Source organism: Callorhinchus milii, unplaced genomic scaffold (assembly GCF_018977255.1).
Source record: "Callorhinchus milii isolate IMCB2004 unplaced genomic scaffold, IMCB_Cmil_1.0 Scaffold24, whole genome shotgun sequence".
In the NCBI taxonomy this organism is placed as follows: Eukaryota; Metazoa; Chordata; class Chondrichthyes; order Chimaeriformes; family Callorhinchidae; genus Callorhinchus; species Callorhinchus milii.
In genome coordinates this window covers 1,421,204-1,441,157 of record NW_024704765.1, presented here as the reverse complement: position 1 = coordinate 1,441,157, position 19,954 = coordinate 1,421,204, and the positions used below count along the sequence as shown (strand labels likewise).

General features: G+C 52.1%; 2 protein-coding genes across 3 annotated transcripts; one reads left to right on the top strand and one right to left on the bottom strand.

Annotated features, from left to right (window-relative positions):
- Positions 1-1,196: 1,196 nt before the first annotated feature.
- cunh1orf50 (chromosome unknown C1orf50 homolog) lies at positions 1,197-6,386 on the top strand. The gene is made up of 5 exons (XM_042343665.1): positions 1,197-1,350; positions 2,664-2,779; positions 4,029-4,115; positions 4,700-4,831; positions 5,516-6,386. The coding sequence occupies exons 1-5, from the start codon at positions 1,317-1,319 to the stop codon at positions 5,699-5,701; spliced, it is 555 nt and encodes a 184-aa protein (XP_042199599.1). The 5' UTR covers positions 1,197-1,316; the 3' UTR covers positions 5,702-6,386.
- Positions 6,387-7,920: 1,534 nt separating this feature from the next.
- On the bottom strand, positions 7,921-14,392 carry ap5b1 (adaptor related protein complex 5 subunit beta 1). 2 transcript variants are annotated; one of them, XM_042343763.1, is made up of 3 exons: positions 14,372-14,392; positions 11,431-11,589; positions 7,921-11,040 (listed from the first exon to the last, which is right to left on the bottom strand). In XM_042343763.1, exons 2-3 carry the CDS (start codon positions 11,575-11,577, stop codon positions 8,401-8,403), a joined length of 2,787 nt encoding a protein of 928 aa, XP_042199697.1. In that variant the 5' UTR covers positions 11,578-11,589; positions 14,372-14,392; the 3' UTR covers positions 7,921-8,400. The 2 variants fall into 2 exon arrangements, with proteins under 2 accessions (XP_042199697.1, XP_007895956.2); XM_007897765.2 differs by lacking the exon at positions 14,372-14,392 and having other exon boundaries at positions 11,431-11,751.
- Positions 14,393-19,954: the final 5,562 nt, after the last annotated feature.

Sequence of the window (19,954 nt, the reverse complement as noted above, 5' to 3'; positions counted from 1 at the left end):
TCCCCCACACAGACCACCCCCTTCCCCCCCCCCACACAGACACCCCCTCCCCCCACACAGACACCCCCTCCCCCCCACACAGACACCCCCTCCCCCCCACACAGACACCCCCTCCCCCCCACACAGACACCCCCCCCCCCCCCCCCCCCCCCCCCCCCCCACACAGACACCCCCTCCCCCACACCCCCCCCCCCCAGACACCCCCCCCCCCCACACAGACACCCCCCCCCACACAGACACCCCCCCCCCCCACACAGACACCCCCCCCCCCCCCCCCCCCCCCCCCCCCCCCACACAGACACCCCTCCCCCCCACACAGACACCCCCTCCCCCCACACACACCCCCTCCCCCACACACAGACACCCCCTCCCCCACACAGACACCCCCCTCCCCCCACACACAGACACCCCCTCCCCCCACACAGACACCCCCTCCCCCCACACACAGACACCCCCTCCCCCCACAGACACCCCCTCCCCCCCCCACACAGACACCCCCTCCCCCCCCACACAGACACCCCCTCCCCCACACAGACACCCCTCCCCCCCACACACAGACACCCCCTCCCCCCACAGACACCCCCTCCCCCCCACACAGACACCCCCTCCCCCACACAGACACCCCCTCCCCCCCACACAGACACCCCCTCCCCCCCCACACAGACACCCCCTCCCCCCCACACAGACACCCCTCCCCCCACAGACACCCCCTCCCCCCACACAGACACCCCCTCCCCCACACAGACACCCCCTCCCCCCACACAGACACCCCCTCCCCCCCACACAGACACCCCCTCCCCCCCACACAGACACCCCCTCCCCCCACAGACACCCCCTCCCCCCACAGACACCCCCTCCCCCCACACAGACACCCCCTCCCCCCCCCACACAGACACCCCCTCCCCCCACAACAGACACCCCCCTCCCCCCACACCCCCTCCCCCCACAGACACCCCCTCCCCCCCACACACACAGACACCCCCTCCCCCCCACACAGACACCCCCTCCCCCCACAGACACCCCCTCCCCCCCACACACACCAGACACCCCCTCCCCCACACACAGACACCCCCTCCCCCCACACAGTGAGGGCCGCGGTCACAGTTGTGTAACACAAACCACAGAGAGAGAGAGAGAGGGGGAGAGGAGAGGAGGGGGTGTCTGTGGGTGTGTGTGGGGGTGTGTGTGGGGTGGGGGGGGGAGTGGTGTGGGGGGTGAGGGGGCGACCACAGCTGCACAGTCTCTGTCCCGGCGGCCCCCACCCCGGGGGTCAGGTCAGGTCGGGGGGCGGTGAGGCCTCACCGTCAGCTCTGAGCATGAGCCAAACACCGGGACCCGTCACCGCCACCGGTACAGGGGGGGGGTGTTGGGGGGTGTGTTGGTGGTGTGTGTTGGGGGTTGTGTTGGGGGGGGTTTGGGGTGTGTGTTTGGGGGGTGTGTTGGGGGGGTGTTGGGGGGGGTTTGGGGGGGGGTGTTTGGGGGTGTGTGTTTGGGGGGTGTGTTGGGGGGGGGTGTTGGGGGGGGTTTGGGGGGGTGTTTGGGGTGTGTGTTTGGGGGGTGTGTTTGGGGGGGGTGTTGGGGGTGGTGTTTGGGGGGGGGGGGTGTTTGGGGGGGTGTTGCGGGGGGGGTGTTGGGGGTGTGTGTTGGGGGGGGGGTGTTTGGGGGGGTGTTGGGGGGGTGTTTGGGGGGTGTGTTGGGGGGGGTGTTGGGGGGGGGTTTGGGGGGGGGTGTTTGGGGGTGTGTGTTGGGGGGTGTGTGTTTGGGGGGGGGTGTTGGGGGGGGTGTTTGGGGGGTGTTTGGGGGGGTGTTTGGGGGGGGGTGTTGCGGGGGGTGTGTGTTGGGGGGTGTGTGTTTGGGGGGGGTGTTGCGGGGGGTGTTGTGGGGGGGTGTTTGGGGGGTGTGTGTTTGGGGGGTGTGTTTGGGGGTGTGTTGGGGGTGTTTGGGGGTGTGTGTTTGGGGGGTGTGTTTGGGGGGTGTGTTTGGGGGGGGGTGTTGCGGGGGGTGTTGGGGGGAGTGTTTGGGGGGGGTGTTTGGGGGGGGTGTTGGGGGGGGTGTTGGGGGGGGTGTTTGGGGGGTTGGGGGGGGGGTTGGGGGGGGGTGTTGGGGGTGTGTTTGGGGGGGGTGTTGCGGGGGGGTGTTTGGGGGGGGTGTTTGGGGGGGGTGTGGTGGGGGGGGTGTTGCGGGGGGTGTTTGGGGGGGTGTTTGGGGGGTGTGTTGGGGGGGGGTGTTTGGGGGGTGCGGGTGTCCTCACTGTTTATGTGGCTGTGTGTTGGCGGTGGGTTCCTGTGGGGGTTGTGGTGATGGAGCGCTGTGTGAGCAGACGCTGCAGTGCCCAATCGGCCACTGGTCTCACCTACAAAATACGGAGTTAATTCACTTCACAGTGTATTCTGTGAAGCGCTTTGAGACGTCTCAACAAAGCGCTGCATCAAACACAAGGATTATTATTATTATTATTATTATTAATGTGATCTGATTCAGGTGCTTTATGAAGAGAGTTGGATTGTGGATTCCTCAGCTCTGGGAATGGAGCCCAAGTCTGTTGCTGGAATGTAGTATAATTTAGTGTTCCCCCCCCCCCCCCAACGGGGCTTCGGGAAGGGGGGGAACACTAAATTATACTACACTGAACGCTGACTGAGGGTGTGATTGCTGTGTTACAGTGGTGCTGGTGGAGAGCAATGAGAGTCCCGCTGACCTGCAGCTGCTCAGCTCCTACCACACAAACCGCATTGGGGACCCCCAGGACCTGGTCAAGCTCGCAGAGCAAATACAAAAGGCAAGTGTGGGTGGGGTGGGTGGGGGGGTTGCCCAATCCCGAGAGTAGGGGGTTGGGAGGGAGAGGACGAGAGGAGAAAGTGGGAGGGTGATGCGGTGGGGGACAGCAGGGAAACTTCACCCATCAGCTCTGAAACTTCCATCTCTCCCAATGTTGAGTAAGACCGCGATCTCCACATCAGAGACTGGAGCTCACAGCCCACGGTGCAAAGCCCTGGTTTCCCCCTTTCCCCCACTCCTCAGCTTTTACTGGGCGTTGAGGTCTGTGAATCTCTCACTCATGGCTTCCTGCCCATGTTTCAGCCTGGATGTATCTGATTAATATCGAGAGGGGCAGGGTGTCTGAGCAATGGCTGCGGAAATGAAACCACAAAACAATGTAGAAGTGAAACAGCCGGTCATGTTATTAATCTTCTAAATAGACGGCATTGGACACGGTAAAGACCCTTCAACCTGGCCCCTGACAGAGCTCAGAGGGTTTACTGAGCAATTGGCTGCCGCGTTCGCCCACAAATATACAGTCAATTCAATTTACAGTGTGTTCTGTGAAGCGCTTTGGGACGTCCTCCTGACGTGAAAAGCGCTATATCAAATGCAAGGATTATTATTATTATTATTATTATTAAATAGCTGAGCTGTGCAAACCAGTCAGGACCGACAGCTTGTGTGAAAGCTTGACTGAGTTTTTAAAGCTCTTCCTCTTACGTTTGACACTGTAAAAACGGAAATCCTTTTAATGAGATGTTAAAGCGTGGCCCCCGCTGCCTTTCAGGTGACATTACTGATCCTGTGGCAGTGTCTGAAACAAATAGGGAGTTTCCTCTTGTGTCCTGGCCGACAACTAGTCATTCACCAACTGGAAATTTGTGGGACATTACTGTGTGCAAACTGACTGCTGCGCTCACTACAACTACACAGTCACTACACTTAGTGGTAAATAGAGTAAAATACTGTGAGACATTTGAATTGAATAGACTGTACAAATGTAAGGATTACTATAGTAGTTTTGCACTAATATGTGGGATTTTCCGCCACAAACCGATATTCAGGCAAATTTCGGAAAAACTTTTAAAAAGAAATTAGATAGATGCTTGGAGGAGGAATATTGAAGGGGGGAGAGTGTGCGGAGGAGAGAGAGGAGCAGGCGGGATTAGACCACATATCTCATGTGGAGAAAAACACCAGCACGGAACTGGAAGGAATGAGGGCTGTTTCAATGCTCAAAGGTTCTCTGATGGCTTTCCCCCCAGGCTGACCAGTTTGTCCAAGCCAACGCCTGCAACAGACTGACGGTGATCGGGGAGCAAATCCGCTACCTCCAAGAACAAGCTCACAAGGTATGGAGTCCTGTAGCTCAGTGGTAGAGCACATGCCTCGCAAGCGAGAGGACCTGGGTTTGATTCCTGGCAGGGCAAAATGTTGGGCAAGTTTCGTTACTCCAATGCCTCTGTTTATCCAGCAGTAAATAGGAACCCGGTTGTTTAGTCGATCGCTTTACCAGGGGTAATAATTCCTTAAAAAATAATAATAATAATAAATTGGTCACTCAATTCATGACCGTTTGTGGGATCCTGCCGTGCGCAATTGGCTGCCGCGTTTCACCCACAAAGTATACAATAAATTCACTTTACAGTATATTCTGTGAAGCGCTTTGAGATGTCTCGAAGAAGTGATGAAGCGTTGTATCAAATGCAAGGATTATTATTATTAATAAATTTTTGAAATCAATGCATTCCAGTGCATGTGCGGTGCTGGGCTGTGGGAAGGTTTGCCCAACACAAGGGGCATCAGGCATGTATGTGCCAGGCAAAAAAAACGTAATAGTTTCTGTGAGGTGGAGATTAACCATGCCACCATGTCAACATTAGCAACTGATTGCTTTTTTTTCTTCCTTATGGATGTTCCTGGTTTTCCATGCAAGGTTCTTGAGGAAGCGAAGAGGGATGCAGAGTTGCATCACATTGCGTGTAATGTTGTGAAGAAGCCTGGGAATATCTATTACCTCTACAGGCGGGAAACGGGCCAGAAATACTTCTCGATTCTTTCTCCAAAGGTGAGTTGGGCTAGGATCGCCGGGAGCAAAATCTTCAGGGGCTGCAGATTGCAAAATCATAGATTCATAGAAAGTTACAGCGCAGAAAGAGGGCATTTGGCCCATCGAGTCTGGACTGCCTCTCAGAATAAGTTGTCCATTCGATCCCACTGCTCCGCTCTACCCCCATAGCACTTCAAGCATAATATAATAATAATCCTTGCATTTGATATATCTCCTTATCAAGTCTTCGAGACGTTCAAAGCACTTCACAGGATTCACTGTAAAGTGAATTCACTGGATATTTTATGGGCAAAATGTAACAGCCAATTGCACACAGCAGTGTCCCATAAACAGTCGTGGGTTGAGTGACCAAATTATTATTTATTTATGTATTTATGAAGAGATTATTACCCCCAGAAAAGTGATCCTCCAATCAACTCATGCCTGAGCTCCAACTTACTGCTAGGTAAACAGTGCCGCTTGCAGTAAGGAAACTTGCGCAATGTTTTGCTCTGCCCAGGAATCGAACACAGGTCCTCTCGCTTGCGAGGCGAGTGCTCTAACCACTACACTGCAGGACTCCACTCTTTGTCCAGCAAGGGCTAATGTAGGGTGGCCCTTGCTGGACAAATGGGAAATTCTAAAGAGAACTTACATTAAAAATGAAAGCTTAATCTTTGTCTTCTACCCTCTTCATCCTAGGAGTGGGGGTCCAGTTGCCCTCATGAGGTGCTGGGCACATACAAGCTTCAGCACGACATGTCGTGGACGCCGTACAAGGAGATTGAGAAGAGGAACTCAGAGATCAGCATCATTGACAAGTTTCTGACCCAGCAACAGGCCTTGCCACAGTGCGGAGAGCCCAACTTCCAGGGGCTGACCCAGTGAGATAGCTGAACCAAAACCTCATTTGTTCTTCATCACCCCCTGGTAAAGACATCCAGGGATTTGATTTGGGGCCCATGTTACACAAACAGGTTCTTGAAAAGGGTTTATCCCCCCCCTACCTTCTGCCAAATGCTGGTTCTGCTTTTAACTTTTAACAAACCCCAAAGAACTACCTTGCTTTATCCCGCCCCCCCCCCCGCCCCCCGCCTTACAAACAGGCTGTCGGGCAGAAATTTAAGATGTATTCCAGGCCAGCTGAATGGATTGAAATGTCTTTTTTTTTCTCTTTCACAGAAGGAGGCCATTTGGCCCATCGAGTCTGTGCGGCTCTTTGACAGAGCATCACTTTCACTAAACCCAATCACCAGCTTTCTCCCCATAACCCCACAAACCCGTCTTCCCCGATACCTGTCCAGTTCTCTCTTAAAAGCTGTTATCGAATCGGACTTCACTGCCCTTTCAGGCGGATCATTCCAAATTCCAACAACTCGCTGAGTGAAAAAATTTCTTCTAACCTTTCCTCTGCTTTTGGTAGATATCTTAAGTCTTTTAGCCATGTTCCGATATCTGGCATCTGTGAGCTCAGGCATTGAGTTCTGCACATTCTTTACATAACTGTATCGGATGGATCTGTCATGCTACCTGGTTACGGCACATATGTAATAAATTGGAGTGTTTAAAACAACTTGTGCTTATACATTTCACAAGGAATCTGCTTCACTGGGACTATGGGAAATCACCAGGGGGAGTTTGAGAAGGTTGGCCAAATTCAGGGAGAATTAGATTTTTTTTAAGGTGAGAGAAAAGCTAGCAAAGAGGAAGGGGTTTTGGGGAGGGTTTCAGAGATCGGCTGAAAACCCCATTCATTGATCGATTGATGAGAGGAGGCAGGAATGAACTGGTTAAAAGAAGGAAATGGATGGGCAAAGGAGAATGAAAGGATAAGGAGGGGTAAGATTGTGAAGGGATTCGAAGATCTTGAAATTCATCCACAGCCAGTGGAGCCTGGTTAGGGTGGGAGATAATGGGGTCATGTGCGGGTCACTGGTGGTCTAATAACTCAAATATCCTGCTGCATTGTACAATGCAAAGACACTCAGGAATGCCTGTCAGCACAGCCAGCCTGGCTCATCAGCAGATCTTAGAAGGGTAGACTAGTCAGTAGGGGCAGGAAATCATCACACTCAGTTTCTATTAACCCAGTGAGCCTAATGGGTAAGATGGTCCTCGTGGGGCAAGCAGCAGGAAAGCTTGCCAGACAGTGATCTCAATGGCAAGCTGTATGGGTTTAGCTGGTTAAACTCCCGCAGGTACCCCAACGCACACTTTGGGGTCTCCAAGCCTCACCTCTTGCCAATCTGCTTTCTGGAATTAGGTAAGCAGGATGCATCCCTCCAGGGAGTGTTCATTCCATTCCAACAATCTATTGGGACGTCCTTCTGACGTGAAAGGCGCTTTATAAATGGAATCTTGTTGTTGTATCTCTGGGATTTCCATGTGTAGGTGGGATGCACGGAATTCTCACGTTTGGTTTGTAGAGTACGGTGATGGGTCTCTGCATGTGTCAGACACCTGTAAACTGGTCAGCTATGGGTGTTCGGGTTAGGGAGTGCGAATGAGCCAGGGTTCTTGCTCTCGATCACTATCCAGAGACCCTGTTGCCGAGTAAATGGTCAGGCTCAACTGCTATATCCTCCCAATCCATAGCTGGTCAACACCAGTTGTTTTTCTTCCTCCGTCCCACACAAGTGCTATTTAAATACAAATTGTTGTTGTTTTCCTCTCTTTCACGCCTTTCACGTCGGGAGGATGTCCCAAGGCCCTGGTCAGAGTACAGCATTTCAGACCTGGGTTGGGGGGAAGGGAGGGGAAGGGGATGGCATGGTCAAAGAGGAGGATCTTGTCCAGGTATTTTTGCATGGGTTGGGTGGGTCGGGGGGGACGTGGAGCAGGCCAGAGCTGGAAGATTTTTTTTTAAGCCTGTTTAGTTTTACCAGTTTTAATCTGTGCTTCTTTGTGGATTTCTCTTCAAAGTTTTTTTTAAAAACATTTCATTTTTATTCAGTCCAATTACATCACAATGGTAGGAAAGCACTTTAGGATGATGTCTGTCAAGCGTAGTGATTTTTCAAGGCTAATGCATCAGCTATATATTTTACTCAGCGCATGGTCTACACACAGTCCATACAGGTAATGGATCTTGAGACAAGACTTTGTTGTTTATTTTGAATAGCAAGTTTATTCAGAAACAAATAACTTACATTTTTATTGAGTTCATCACTCAAAGTATTTCAAAGAACTTCGCAGTAATTACTGTTAAATGTACGGTTTCTGTAGGCAAACACAGCAGCCATTAAGCACAATCAAGGTCCTACACAAAGCCGGGAGGACAATGACCAATTCATCTGGACAATTGTTGGCCACATTGGGAGAAACTCCTTTTTCTTTTCAAACAGTGTCATGGCTTCTCTAAATTCCACCTGAAGAACAAGCAGATGAGGATTTTAACTCCTCATTCAAAAGACAATGGTCGACACAGCTCAAAGTCCTAAATCAGGGGCTTCAAACTCATAACCTTCTTACGACCCAGAAGTGAGGGCTTGATTGAGATGACTTAATACCTAACTGACAGCTGGTTGATACCCTGAGGTAGAAGGTAGCACCAAGGTGTGCTGACAGTGGCAGAGTTTTGAGGAACCCTAATTTTCAGATGTTATGGTCAACAGATAAGCATTAATCAAGGGCAGAAGCTTCCAGTTGTCGGTGAGGATGTCCACCTTTGCCATCTCCCCCGTGAGTCCCACACTGTACAGAACGTGGTAGCGGGGGGGCAGGAAGAGGAGGATTTTGTACCGCTCTGGGTCGGTGTGCTTTGAGACCAAGTGCGTGTGAAAATGCAGCTCCACCAGCTCACTCAGAGGGCTCTGGTTGGTCTTGAAGCAAAAGAGGCTGAGGGCAGCCTGGCTTGACTCCTCCCCAGCCAATGATTCCCAGAGATGATCAAAGAGGTTGGCTTTGGCATTAGCTGGCCAATGGGCTGGGATAGGAAGGTGCAGGAACAAGCTGGAGAAGCCAATTTGGACCGGTTCAAGTTGGCTGCAACAAGTGTGTCCATCCTCGGTGGTAAATATGGCAGTTGTGTGTAGAACGGTCGGGTAAGGACAGTTTGATTTGAGAGCCAAGGAGAAAGTGTGAGGTTTTCTATCGAAGAAAAGACATGGAACATGGAGATCGGGAATTGGCTCGTAATGAGAGCTCCTCAGGTCAAAACGTAAAAGTACACTGAAGACTTTGTGATACTGGGAATCGACGTTCGGGGCAAAAGTCAGGTAATACTTCATGACAACGGTGGAAGCGAACCCAGGCTGATTGAACTGATCCAGGTACTTCTCCAGGTATTGCTCCTCAGCATCCTGTTTGCTGACGTTTCCGCTCAGCTCGGCATTTGGACGATGCTCATCAACGATTGGGACCAATTGCAATGTCGGGTGTTTGACTGAGAGGACGGAGAGGGAGGAGAGGTCTGTATTCTCCGGCATGATGGAGGAGAGGGAGCGGGCCTTTGTCCGTGTGCCGTTCCCCACTCCCCTGGCCACAATTCCCGACAGCTTCTCTCCGGAAAGGCTGGTCAGCATGGTGTAGTAGAAGTGAGCGTGGTCCTGAATGTCTACGTCCTGGAAGTGGAGGAAGAGGTGCTGCAGGAGATCAGCCAGCTCGCTGAAGATGGTCTCCAGGTTCTGGTGCTGTAGGATGCTCCTGCACACCGACAGGACCGAGTTACCCACCCGCCAGTCCCCTGTTTGACACAAATCGGAGCCCTGAGCCAGGCCCAGCAGGCACTCCACCGTCCTCCCCTGTGAGATCGAGCTTTCCTGGGCAACCCGGGCAAGGACCTGCAGGTGCCACGTGAGGTTCTGAGGTGCCAAGTGCTGCATTGGAAGCTCCACGATCACCTTTTGCAAGGCCTCCGCCAATGCTACAGGCCATTTTGATTCTTCCTGGAGTTCCTGGGTGCTGTTTATCAGGTTAATAAGGTGTGGAGCCACAGTGCAGTGTCCCTGGTACAGCCTAACCAGGTGGCTGCTCAGCTCAGACATGTATTGTGTGTTGGCGTGAAAATAACTGAAGAATATATACACCGCCCGGAAAAACGTCACCAGCCTCTCCCGGTTGCCGTTGGTGTTGACGAGTTTGTACAGAGACACCAGGTAATCAAAGACCTCGGCAGGGCCTCGTTCTTCATCAGTGCTCTCCAAGTAGGCCAGGCTGACCAAGCTAAGGCGAGACAGCATGGTATTACTGTCGTTGAAGAGTGTAGGGAAAAGGAATGCTGCCATGTTTGGGGTCAGCAACACTGGGAGGCTTTCGTCCGCATTCCAGCCGATGGGACGGTTCTCAGGGAAGTGGAGGATGCAGTGTGTGTGGAAGAGCTTGAGTGGGGTGCTGAGCAGCGGGTGCTGGGCCATGCCCACCAGGCGCTTCAGGAGGAAGCTCTCGTCCTCCACTGTGAAGAGACTGTCGGTGAAGGTGGCCTTCAGGTGGAGCATGGTGTGGACAAGCGAGGCGTCCATAGTGCCAAACAGGCGCAGCAGCTGGGACTTGAAAATAGCCGGGGACAGAGAACGCACCAGGAGCACTATCTGGGCCAACTCCTGGAGCAGGGCGGCCTGAGAGACTGGAGTGAGCAGGTACGATTCCTCTAGTAGCAGCGACACTGTCGACTTCAGATCCTTGGTGTCTGCCGGGGACAGATTTAGGAAGAATCGGGTGCCGATCGGCAATGCCGGCAAATCCTGCTCCTCTCCGCTCGCCTCCCACTCTAGCTCCTCGTTCCTGTGCAGGAGCTGCCGGATGCCTCCGTCTGGCACGGCACAGCCTGCCCGGCACCGTACCCGCAGTGCGTTCTTCAGCGCCCGGCTATACAGGACGGTATAGGCCTGGTGTAGCGGGGTCATCTCCTGCCTCTGGAGGGAGCTCAGAAGCTCCAGCTTGCTGGCCAGCAGCCCCGGACGACAGGTTTCCAGCTCTCGGAGGCAATCGCAGGCTGCAGCACGGAGGGGTCTAAACGCCCCGCCCCGTTTCCGGTCATTGCTGTCGGACGCCAGATCAATCAGCCGCGCCATGAGGTCCCTAGGTATCGCCCCATCCACAATCGGGGGCTCGGCGGTGATCACCACAGTGGTGAGCGAGAGCAGAAGGTGGCACTTCAGAGATACACACTTCAGGGAGAAGGGCAGCCGGCGAAAGATGTCCATCAGTGCCAGTGTCGCCCGAAATGCCGAGTGAGGGCCAGTGAAGAGCAGCGAAGGAAACTCCTGGACTATTCCAAGAGCTTGCACCTGAAATTTAAACATAATGGTCAATGGAGGTGCCTGAAAGCCCTCATGCATAATAATAATCCTTGTATTTACCTTATCCCGTCTTCGAGATGTCTCAAAGCGCTTCACAGAATATACTGTAAAGTGAATTGACTGTATATTTTCTGGGGGAAACGCTGCAGCCAATTGCACACAGCAGCACACAGAACCAGGTTCCTACTTACCGCCAGGTGAACAGAGGAGTGTGGAGTAAGGAAACCTGCCTAAAGATTCGCCCTCTAGATAAAACAATCCCCGCCTGCCCCAGGAATATACAGAACTCCTGACGAAACATACAGTTTTCTGCGCAATGACAATTTCCTTCACCAGAGGATATTTTGGGAGGAAGGGGAAAAGGGTTTAATAAGTCACCTTGACATTTTCGCTGAATTTCTCGTCGGCCAGGGCCTTCACAAGCTCAGAGACAAAGATCTCAGTAGTGGTGCTGGTCAGGAACTGTGTGGGATTTGCATAGAATGCAGCCAACGTTTGGGTCCACTCGCTCTGCAACGTTGCCATGGTCCTGGATCACTGCCAACAAAAAGCAAACACATGGATTAAACCAATGCTTGAATCTGCACTCATTTATCTTCCACCTCATCCAACCGCTCACACAAAGACTTAATTTTCTCTCCTCGCCCATGGAGAAAGCGAATGCAATATTAATAATCCTTTCATTTGCTATACATTTCGCCCACAAAACAGTCGATCCACTGTACAGTATACACTGTAAAGCTCTGTGAGACGTCTCGAAGACGTCTCGAAGACGTGAGGAGGCGCTATTTCAAATGCAAGGATTATTATTATTTTGACCTCCCTCAGCCCAGCTTCACGTATGATACTGGTGTCCTGTGGAAGCATGGTGACGAGCCAAAGCCAGAAGTTCCCCCACTATCTGAGGTCTACCTCCAGGTCAGCAGAGACATAACATCACTTCCTGCACATTTGTTTGGTTCAGTTGGTAGCACTTTCGCCTCCGAGTCAGAGGTGCTCAAACCCCACATCAGGATTTTGAACTCATACAGTCCTGGCTGACACTCCAATGCTGGGTTGGGGGGGTTACTGCTCCATTATTGGAGGTGCCGACCTTCAGGTGACACATTAAATATATCCCAACTGACTTCAGGTTGACATTAAAGAACTCATGGCAGTGTCCTAACCAACAATCCCTCACAATAAAATTGATCATTCACTTTATGGCTGTATGTATGACATTGCTGTGTGGAAAATATAGTCACTATACGTTCCAATAAATCATGTGACTTAAACCATGGGGAGAAAGCTAGAAAGTGGTGTTAATAAAGAGAGCGACAGGAATCACACAAATGATGTCGTCATTCTGTTCTGGATATTTATAAATTTTCATAAAATTAATTAGCTCACTCTGAACGTCACAGAAGATTATTGTTGTTAACACCTGGCCAAGTATTCAAAGTGTCAACTAGTGCAGACAGCATAGATCTGAGGATAACAAAGGCCCATAAACAGGAAGTGTGCAACTTGAGGCACAACATACTGATGGCAACATTTTCAAACTTGCATTTCTATAGCTCCTTTCACTTTGAAATAATATTGATATAGCGCTTTTCAAGTCGGGAGGATATCCCAAAGCGCTTCACTGTAAAGTGAATTGACTGTATATTTGTGGGCGAACGCGGCAGCCAATTGCGCACAGCAATGTCCAACAAACAGTCGTAGATTGAAAATGACCAATTTATTATTGTTTTGGTTTTGGAGGGATTATTATTAGGCTCTGTGTGGAGTAAGGAAACTTGCCCGAGGTTTCGCCCTCTGCCTGGAATTGAACTCAGGTATCACAAAGCGAGTGCTCTAACCACTGAGCTACAGGACTCCACAAATGTCTCAAAGGTCTTCACAGGAAGCATAGTCCAGTGTAGTGACACATATGTAGACAGTCATTTGTTCAACAATTAAGTGAACAACAAACTTAACTGGAGGATCGTTGCCCAACCCGAAGCTCGGGTCCAAATCCCTGACTGTCCAGCGCCTGGAGACATCCTGCTGGTGTGAAAGGTGCTGTGTGAATGCACTTTGGGATTGTTGTGTTAAATCAAATAGCGCTGCAGGATTTTAATATGCACCTGAACAGGTAGACAGGACCTCAGAACTGTGCTACACTGTACGTGTGCAAGATGGGGGGTGGGGGAGAAAGGGGAGGATTTATGTGTGCATCTGTCTGAGTAGTGAACAAAGGTGTATTGGGGGTGGGGGGGAGCGAAGAAGAGTTGTGTTGGGGAGGGTGTGTCAGCATGGAGTGGGCGAAGGTGGAGGAAGTAATAATAACATTTGACACAGCCCCTTTCACGCCCCAACGTGGATTTGCAGGATTTCCCTAAATGGAGCGACTGTGCTTTTTTGTGGGCAAACGAAGCGGCCAATTTACACACATCAACATCCCCGCAATCAAACAGCCCATAGTGTGAGCAACGGACTTTCTGGGGGAGGGGGATTGTCAGCCAGGGAACACCAGGAGAAACCCCCTTCTCTTTTCCAACAGCATCGCAGGAGATCTTAAGACACTGACGGGGGGAAGGGGAGGTCGGTGTAACATCTCATCCAAAGAACAGCATCTCTCCGACCATGGGGGGGGGGGGGCAGAAATAAAAATACCATTTGTAGCCCAAAGTCAACCAAACACTAGTAGTCCAATACAATAAGTTGCCATAACAGGTATCAGAGCAGCCAATTTAGGGTCAGTGCTTCTGAAACTGTAAGAAAAGGACACCATGGGGGGGGGGGGGGGGGGACACGCACAAAGCTGCTCACTCCCCAACCCAAGGATGACCCCCCCCCCCCCCCGCGCTTGACTTGTCCCAACTGTTGCCGGCCGCGCTTTCAGCCACTGCGCCCCGAAACCCTGGAACACACTTCCTCTATTCCTCCCCCACTCCCCCTCCCCCCCTCCCCCTCCCCCACTCCCCCACTCCCCCCCTCCCCGCGTTGCCCCCATTCTTCTCCATTTTCAGGTCACGCCTTAAGATCATCCTCTTCGACCAGTGCCTACGGTTTCTCTGCCCCCCCCCCCCACCCCCCCCCACTCTCTGCCCCCCCCCCCCGCCCCCCCACTCTCTGCCCCCCCAGTGTCCTGCTCCGCCACTGCCCAGCGCTCTGGGACGCTACCCGGAGTGAGGTAAGTTGTTGACCCCCTGAACCCGGCAGCGGGGCCTGTGGCTGAGCCGAGCCGCGGCCCCCACTGTCAGCTCACACCCAGGCCCGACCCGCGGCTTCCCCGCCTCCCCCCCATGAGGCGATGAGAAGATGAACCTGACCCCGGGGGCGGCCTGACACACACCTGCCCGCACCGCCCGCCCGCACCGCCCGGGGGCCGCACCGCACCGCCCGGGGGCCGCACCGCCTGTCTGCCGCTCCGTCCAGAACAGGAAGTGACCTCACCGTACGGCAGACCTGCCGCCACCGCCTCTGCCGTACCAAACAGGAAATGGGTGGGTGGGGCAAGAGGGACATGAGGTGGGGTGTGGGGAGGCAAGAGGGCCGGAGTGGGGGTGGGGGGGCAAGAGGGCCGGAGTGGGGGTGGACAAGAGTGTAGGGGGAGGCAACGGGCCAGGGCGGGGCAAGAGGGCTGGGTGGGGGGGAGATGACTGAAGGCACGTTTGAAGAGGAAGATCTTGAGATGGACTTTAGAGGCAAGGGAGGGGACATGTTAAAGGTCTGACCTCCGATGATGGAGCGGGCAAGGTGGAGGACATGGTGCCAGTGCGTGCCCAGCAGAGGGATGGGCAGATTAGTAAAGTTTCACGGAGGTAGGGAGGAATAATAATGTGGAGGGCTTTAAAGGTGAGGAAGAGGATCTCAATCCTCTGGGGGATGGGAAGCCAGTGATCCCGGGTGAGGATCTGGGTGATCAGCTCACACAAGCTGCAGAGTTCTGAATGATGTGCAGTTTGTGGAGGGTAGAGTTGGCAGGTTGGTTAGTGACCAGGGAGAATAGTATAGTCAAGCCTGGATGCAATGAAGCATGGATGAGAATCTCGGCAGCCTAAAGGGACAGGTAGTGGTGGACGTGGACAATGATTAGAATGTGGGAGAAGGCAGAGCACCAATGTAGGATGTCATGACATGTTGAAACACCAAGGTTCTGCACTGGTTCAGTCAGGTGTTCAATCACTTTTCATGTTAGCACCTGATGTGAGGAGGTGCTGATGGGAGCCAAGCAGGAGGGCCTCAGGCTTGTCAACATTCAACTGGAAAAGATTGGCTCTCATCCAGGACTTGAGCCCTGTAGCTCAGTGGTTAGAGCACTCGCTTTGCAAGCGAGAGACCTGAGTTCAATTCCAGGCAGAGGGCGAAACCTTGGGCAAGTTTCCTTACTCCACACAGAGCCTAATAATAATCCCTCCAAAACCAAAAACAATAATAAATTGGTCATTTTCTATCCACGACTGTTTGTGGGACATTGCTGTGCGCAATTGGCTGCCGCGTTCGCCCACAAATATACAGTCAATTCACTTTACAGTGTGTTCTGTGAAGCGCTTTGGGACGTCCTCCCGACGTGAAAAGCGCTATATCAAATGCAAGGATTATTATTATTGATGACTGACAGGCAATTGGGCAGGACAGCAGTGGTCGTGGAGTCGAGGGTAGAGGCAGAGAGATAGGGTTGAGTGTCATCCTCACAAATGTGGAAGTTAACCCCGTGTTAACGGACGAGAGGATGTATATATTATAGAGGTTAGGACCAAAAACGTTCCCTGGGGAACACTACACATGAAGGTGCGAGTGCTAGAGGAGAAGCCATTGGTGGATACAAAGTGGAGACGATAGGAAAGTTAAGAATGAAATCAGGCAAAGACAGAACCATGAATAGCTGAGAGAAGAATAGGGTGGTCAACAGTGTTGAATGTGGCGGAGAGATCGAGAAGGACAAGAAGATCCTGATCACAAATGGACAGAATGTAACTTTGACTGTGGGTAGCATGGAAATCCAGATTAGAGCGATTCATGCAGGGATTGGCAGGAGAGGAAAGAGTAACGCTGGAAAACACGACTCGTTCCAGAGCCTTGGAAATAAAGGGAAGGTTGGAGATGGAACGGTAGTTTGAGAAGAGCAATAGGTTAAGAGATTTTCTTTTGTTTTAATGATGGGGTAATGACGGCTGTTTTTAAAGGGGTGCGATCAGTGCCCCACGATGGGACTTGAGCTCACCAAGTCTAAGCTGCTACTTCAATGCAGCGCGAAGGGGTATGCTGTACTGTGCTGTTGTCCTGTGGATGAGATGTTAAGTCAATGTCTCACCTGCCTGTTCAGTGCACATTAAAGACCCCATTGCACTATTCAAAAGAAGGGAGTTTCTCCTGGTGTTCTCACCGATTGTTCCCCAACAACAACTTGGATTTATACAGTGCCCTCCACACCGGATGGCGTCTCAGTAACAGATCCCAGAACCGAGCCAACCGAGCCAGGGGGAGGAGCCAGTGGAGGGGGAGGGACCGGGGGAGGGGGGAAGGTAACCAAAGGCGCCATCGAAAAGAAAGGTCTTCAGCCGAGACCTGAAAATGGGAAGGGAGGGAGTGAGACGAAGGGAGTGAGGAAGGCAGTTCCAGAGCCTCGGGGCACAGTGGCTGAAGGCACGGCCGCCGAGGGTGGAGAGGAGGACGAGGAGGAGCCCAGACCCGGAGGAACGAAGGCAACGGGTACTGTTTTGAGGAGAGGAGGTCTGAGAGGTCGGGGGGTACAGAGGAGTGCAGGGACTTGAATACAAGGGTGAGGATCTTGATGTGGATCCTCTCTGGGACAGGAGCCAGTGCAGTCTGGCCAGGACTGGGGGGATCGGGGAGCGGAGTTTCTTACGGGTGAGAATGCGGGCGACAGAGTTTTGAATGATTAGGATTTTATGGATTGTAGTGGATGGGAGACCGGCGAGGAGGGCGTTGGAGTAGCCAAGAGGTGACAAAGGCATGGACCAGAGTTTCAGCGGCTTTTGGGGAGAGGTATTGGCGAAATTGTCCCAAACAATTGCCCAAATAAAATTGGTCACTCACTTATGGCCATTTGTGGTACCTTAGGCAAGGTTCCTGACTCCACACGCCTTTGTTTATCAAGCAATGAGTAGGAACTCGATTGTTAGTCGATTGCCGGATCGCTTTCTGAGAGTAATAATCCCATAAAATAATATAATAATTTGGTCACTCAATCCACAATTGTTTGTGGGACACTGCTGTGTGCAATTGGCTGCCACCTATTACTACAAAATACAGCCAATTCACTTTACAGTATATCCTGTGAAGCACTTTGAGATGTCTCCTTTGCGACCTTGCCTTCAGTCACCCTCCTATCCTCCCAAGCCTTCTGATCCCAGCCATCAGCTCAGGTGAAGATCCCTGACTGTCCAGTGCTCTGGGATGTCCCCCTGACATGAAAGGCACTATACAAATGTAATTTATTGTTGTTTTATGTTGTCTCGATGACGTCATAAAGCGCTATATCAAATGCAAGGATTATTAATTCCACATACATGATGGACAATCTACCCCTTACCGAAACATGATACATCATAATTTAATACAGCAACTTTATTGCACTAAATATTAATTCTCAGTAGTCAATTCACTTTACAGTATATTCTACGAAGCTCTTTGGGATGTCTAGAAGACATGAAAAGCACTATATCAAATGTAAGGATTATTATTATTCTCCCACTAGCCTCCATCAGCTGGCTCAAGATCTTTAAGAATGAAGAAATAGATTCTATATATCAGTGACAACATTTCACAGAGGTGGCTAAGCAAATTCAACTTTAACTTCCCTTCCAGGTATAATTGCCTGATCTTTATCCCACCAGAGTGCTAGAGTCGGCCTGTTTTAAATACATAAAGCAGCGTGTCACCTTTGTCATAATAGATTCTCCTTTACGAAAAGAATCAGCACTATTATCCAAGCTCTTGTTAAATCAAAATGCTTTTGTATTCAAGGTGATACTATGAGCACTTTGGATGTGTACTCATGGTCTAGCTTATTGACTTCTTCCTTCGGACTATCCTTCCTTGTTAGTAGTGTAGGCATTTTGGAACTTGTGTCTAGAAAAAGGTCATTCTGCCCCACATTGTTGCATAGCTTCCCTAATCCCACAATATTTGAAGGCTGAAGTCTTTTAAGAGACTTTAAGATGATTGTGTATCATCCTGGCTCTGCTGCAGCACTCACCTCAAAGTCACATGTTTGTGTGTTTTTTTGGCCAGCCAGGTGTCTGACACATGCAGAAACCCATCACCATGCCAAACCTATCCGAAAATTCATGCTTCTCATGCATTCGATACAATCGACCACGCTATCCTCCTCCACCGCTTGTCCTCCCACCTAAACCTTCAAGGCTCTGTCCTTGAGTGGTTTAGGTCGTACCTCTCCCACCGTCTTCACTTTGTCTCCACAAATGTTTTTTCCTCCGGCCCCCGCACTGTCTCGTGCAGTGTCCCTCAAGGCTCTGTCCTCGGTCCCCTCCTCTTCACCCTCTATACGCTCCCCCTGTGGTGACATCACCCGCAGACATGGGGTTCACTCCCACATGTATGCGGATGACACCCAACTCTACCTCTCCTCCTCTACCCTCAACTCCACGACCACCGATGTCCTGACAGCTGTCTGTCCGACATCGAGTCCTGGACGAGAGATAACTTTCTTCAGCTCAATGTGCGCAAAACTGAGGCCCTCCTGATTGGCTCACGTCAGCGCCTCCGCACCTCAGGCGCTGACAGCATCAGCATCCAAGGCCGCACTCTCCACCTCTCAAAGCCATCAGGAACCTCGGGGTTCCCCCCGACCCTGAGCTGTCCTTTCTCCCTCATATCCGCACCACAACTGGCACCGCCTTCCATCACCTCCGGAATGTCGCCAGACTACGGCACTACCTCACCCCTCACGCGGCTGAAACTCTGGTCCACACCTTTATCACCTCAAGGCTGGACTATGGGAACTCTCTCCTCGCCGGCCTTCCCGCCACCTCCCTCCACACAGCAGGTCATCCAGAACTCTGCAGCTCGTGTACTGTCCCGCACCAGACACCGCGCCCACATCACTCCCACCCTCGCCCTCACCCTCGCTCGCTTCCACTGGCTCCCCATCCCCCAGAGGATCAATTTCAAGATCCTCATCCTCACCTACAAGGCCATTCACGGCCTTGCTCCCTCCTCCCTCTCGGACCTACTATCCCCCTACCTACCTGCCCGTACCCTCCGTTCCTCTGGCTCCGGTCTGCTCCACATCCCCCGCCCCAACTGCCCTACCATCGGTGGCCGGGCCTTCAGCCTCTCACCCCCGAGGCTCTGGAACTCTATCCCCAGTGCCTTCGCCGCTTCCTCCCTTTCCTCCTTCAAGGCCGGTCTCAAGACCTTTCTCTTTGACCGTGCCTTCAGCTCCCCTCTCGACTCTTTACCCCCTCCTCGCTCCCTCCCTTCCCTCCCCTTACCCTGACCATTTCCCCCCTCCTCGCTCCCTCCCTTCCCTCCCCTCACCCTGACCATTTCCCCCCAATGCTCGGGTCCTGACCCAACTGTACAGCGCCTTGGGACGTCCTCCCGATGTGAAAGGCGCTCAATAAATGGAATCTTGTTGTTGTTGTTCTCACCTACACTTGGAAATACTAGAGATAGATTGTTGGAATGGAATGTGCACTCTCTCCCTGGAGGGATGCATCCTGCTTACCTAATTCTGGAAAGTATCTGGTGCAGGTTCACAAGAGTGTGCATTGAGATAACTTCTGGAGTCTAACCAGCAAAAACCGAATAGCTTGCCATTGATACTGTTGTCTAGCAAGCTTTCCCGCTGCTTATCCAGCTAGAACTATACTACTTAGCCCACCACACAGAGCTGGCTTGATTCCGACATTCCATTGTAAAACATGTCAGCTTGGAGCCACTTCAG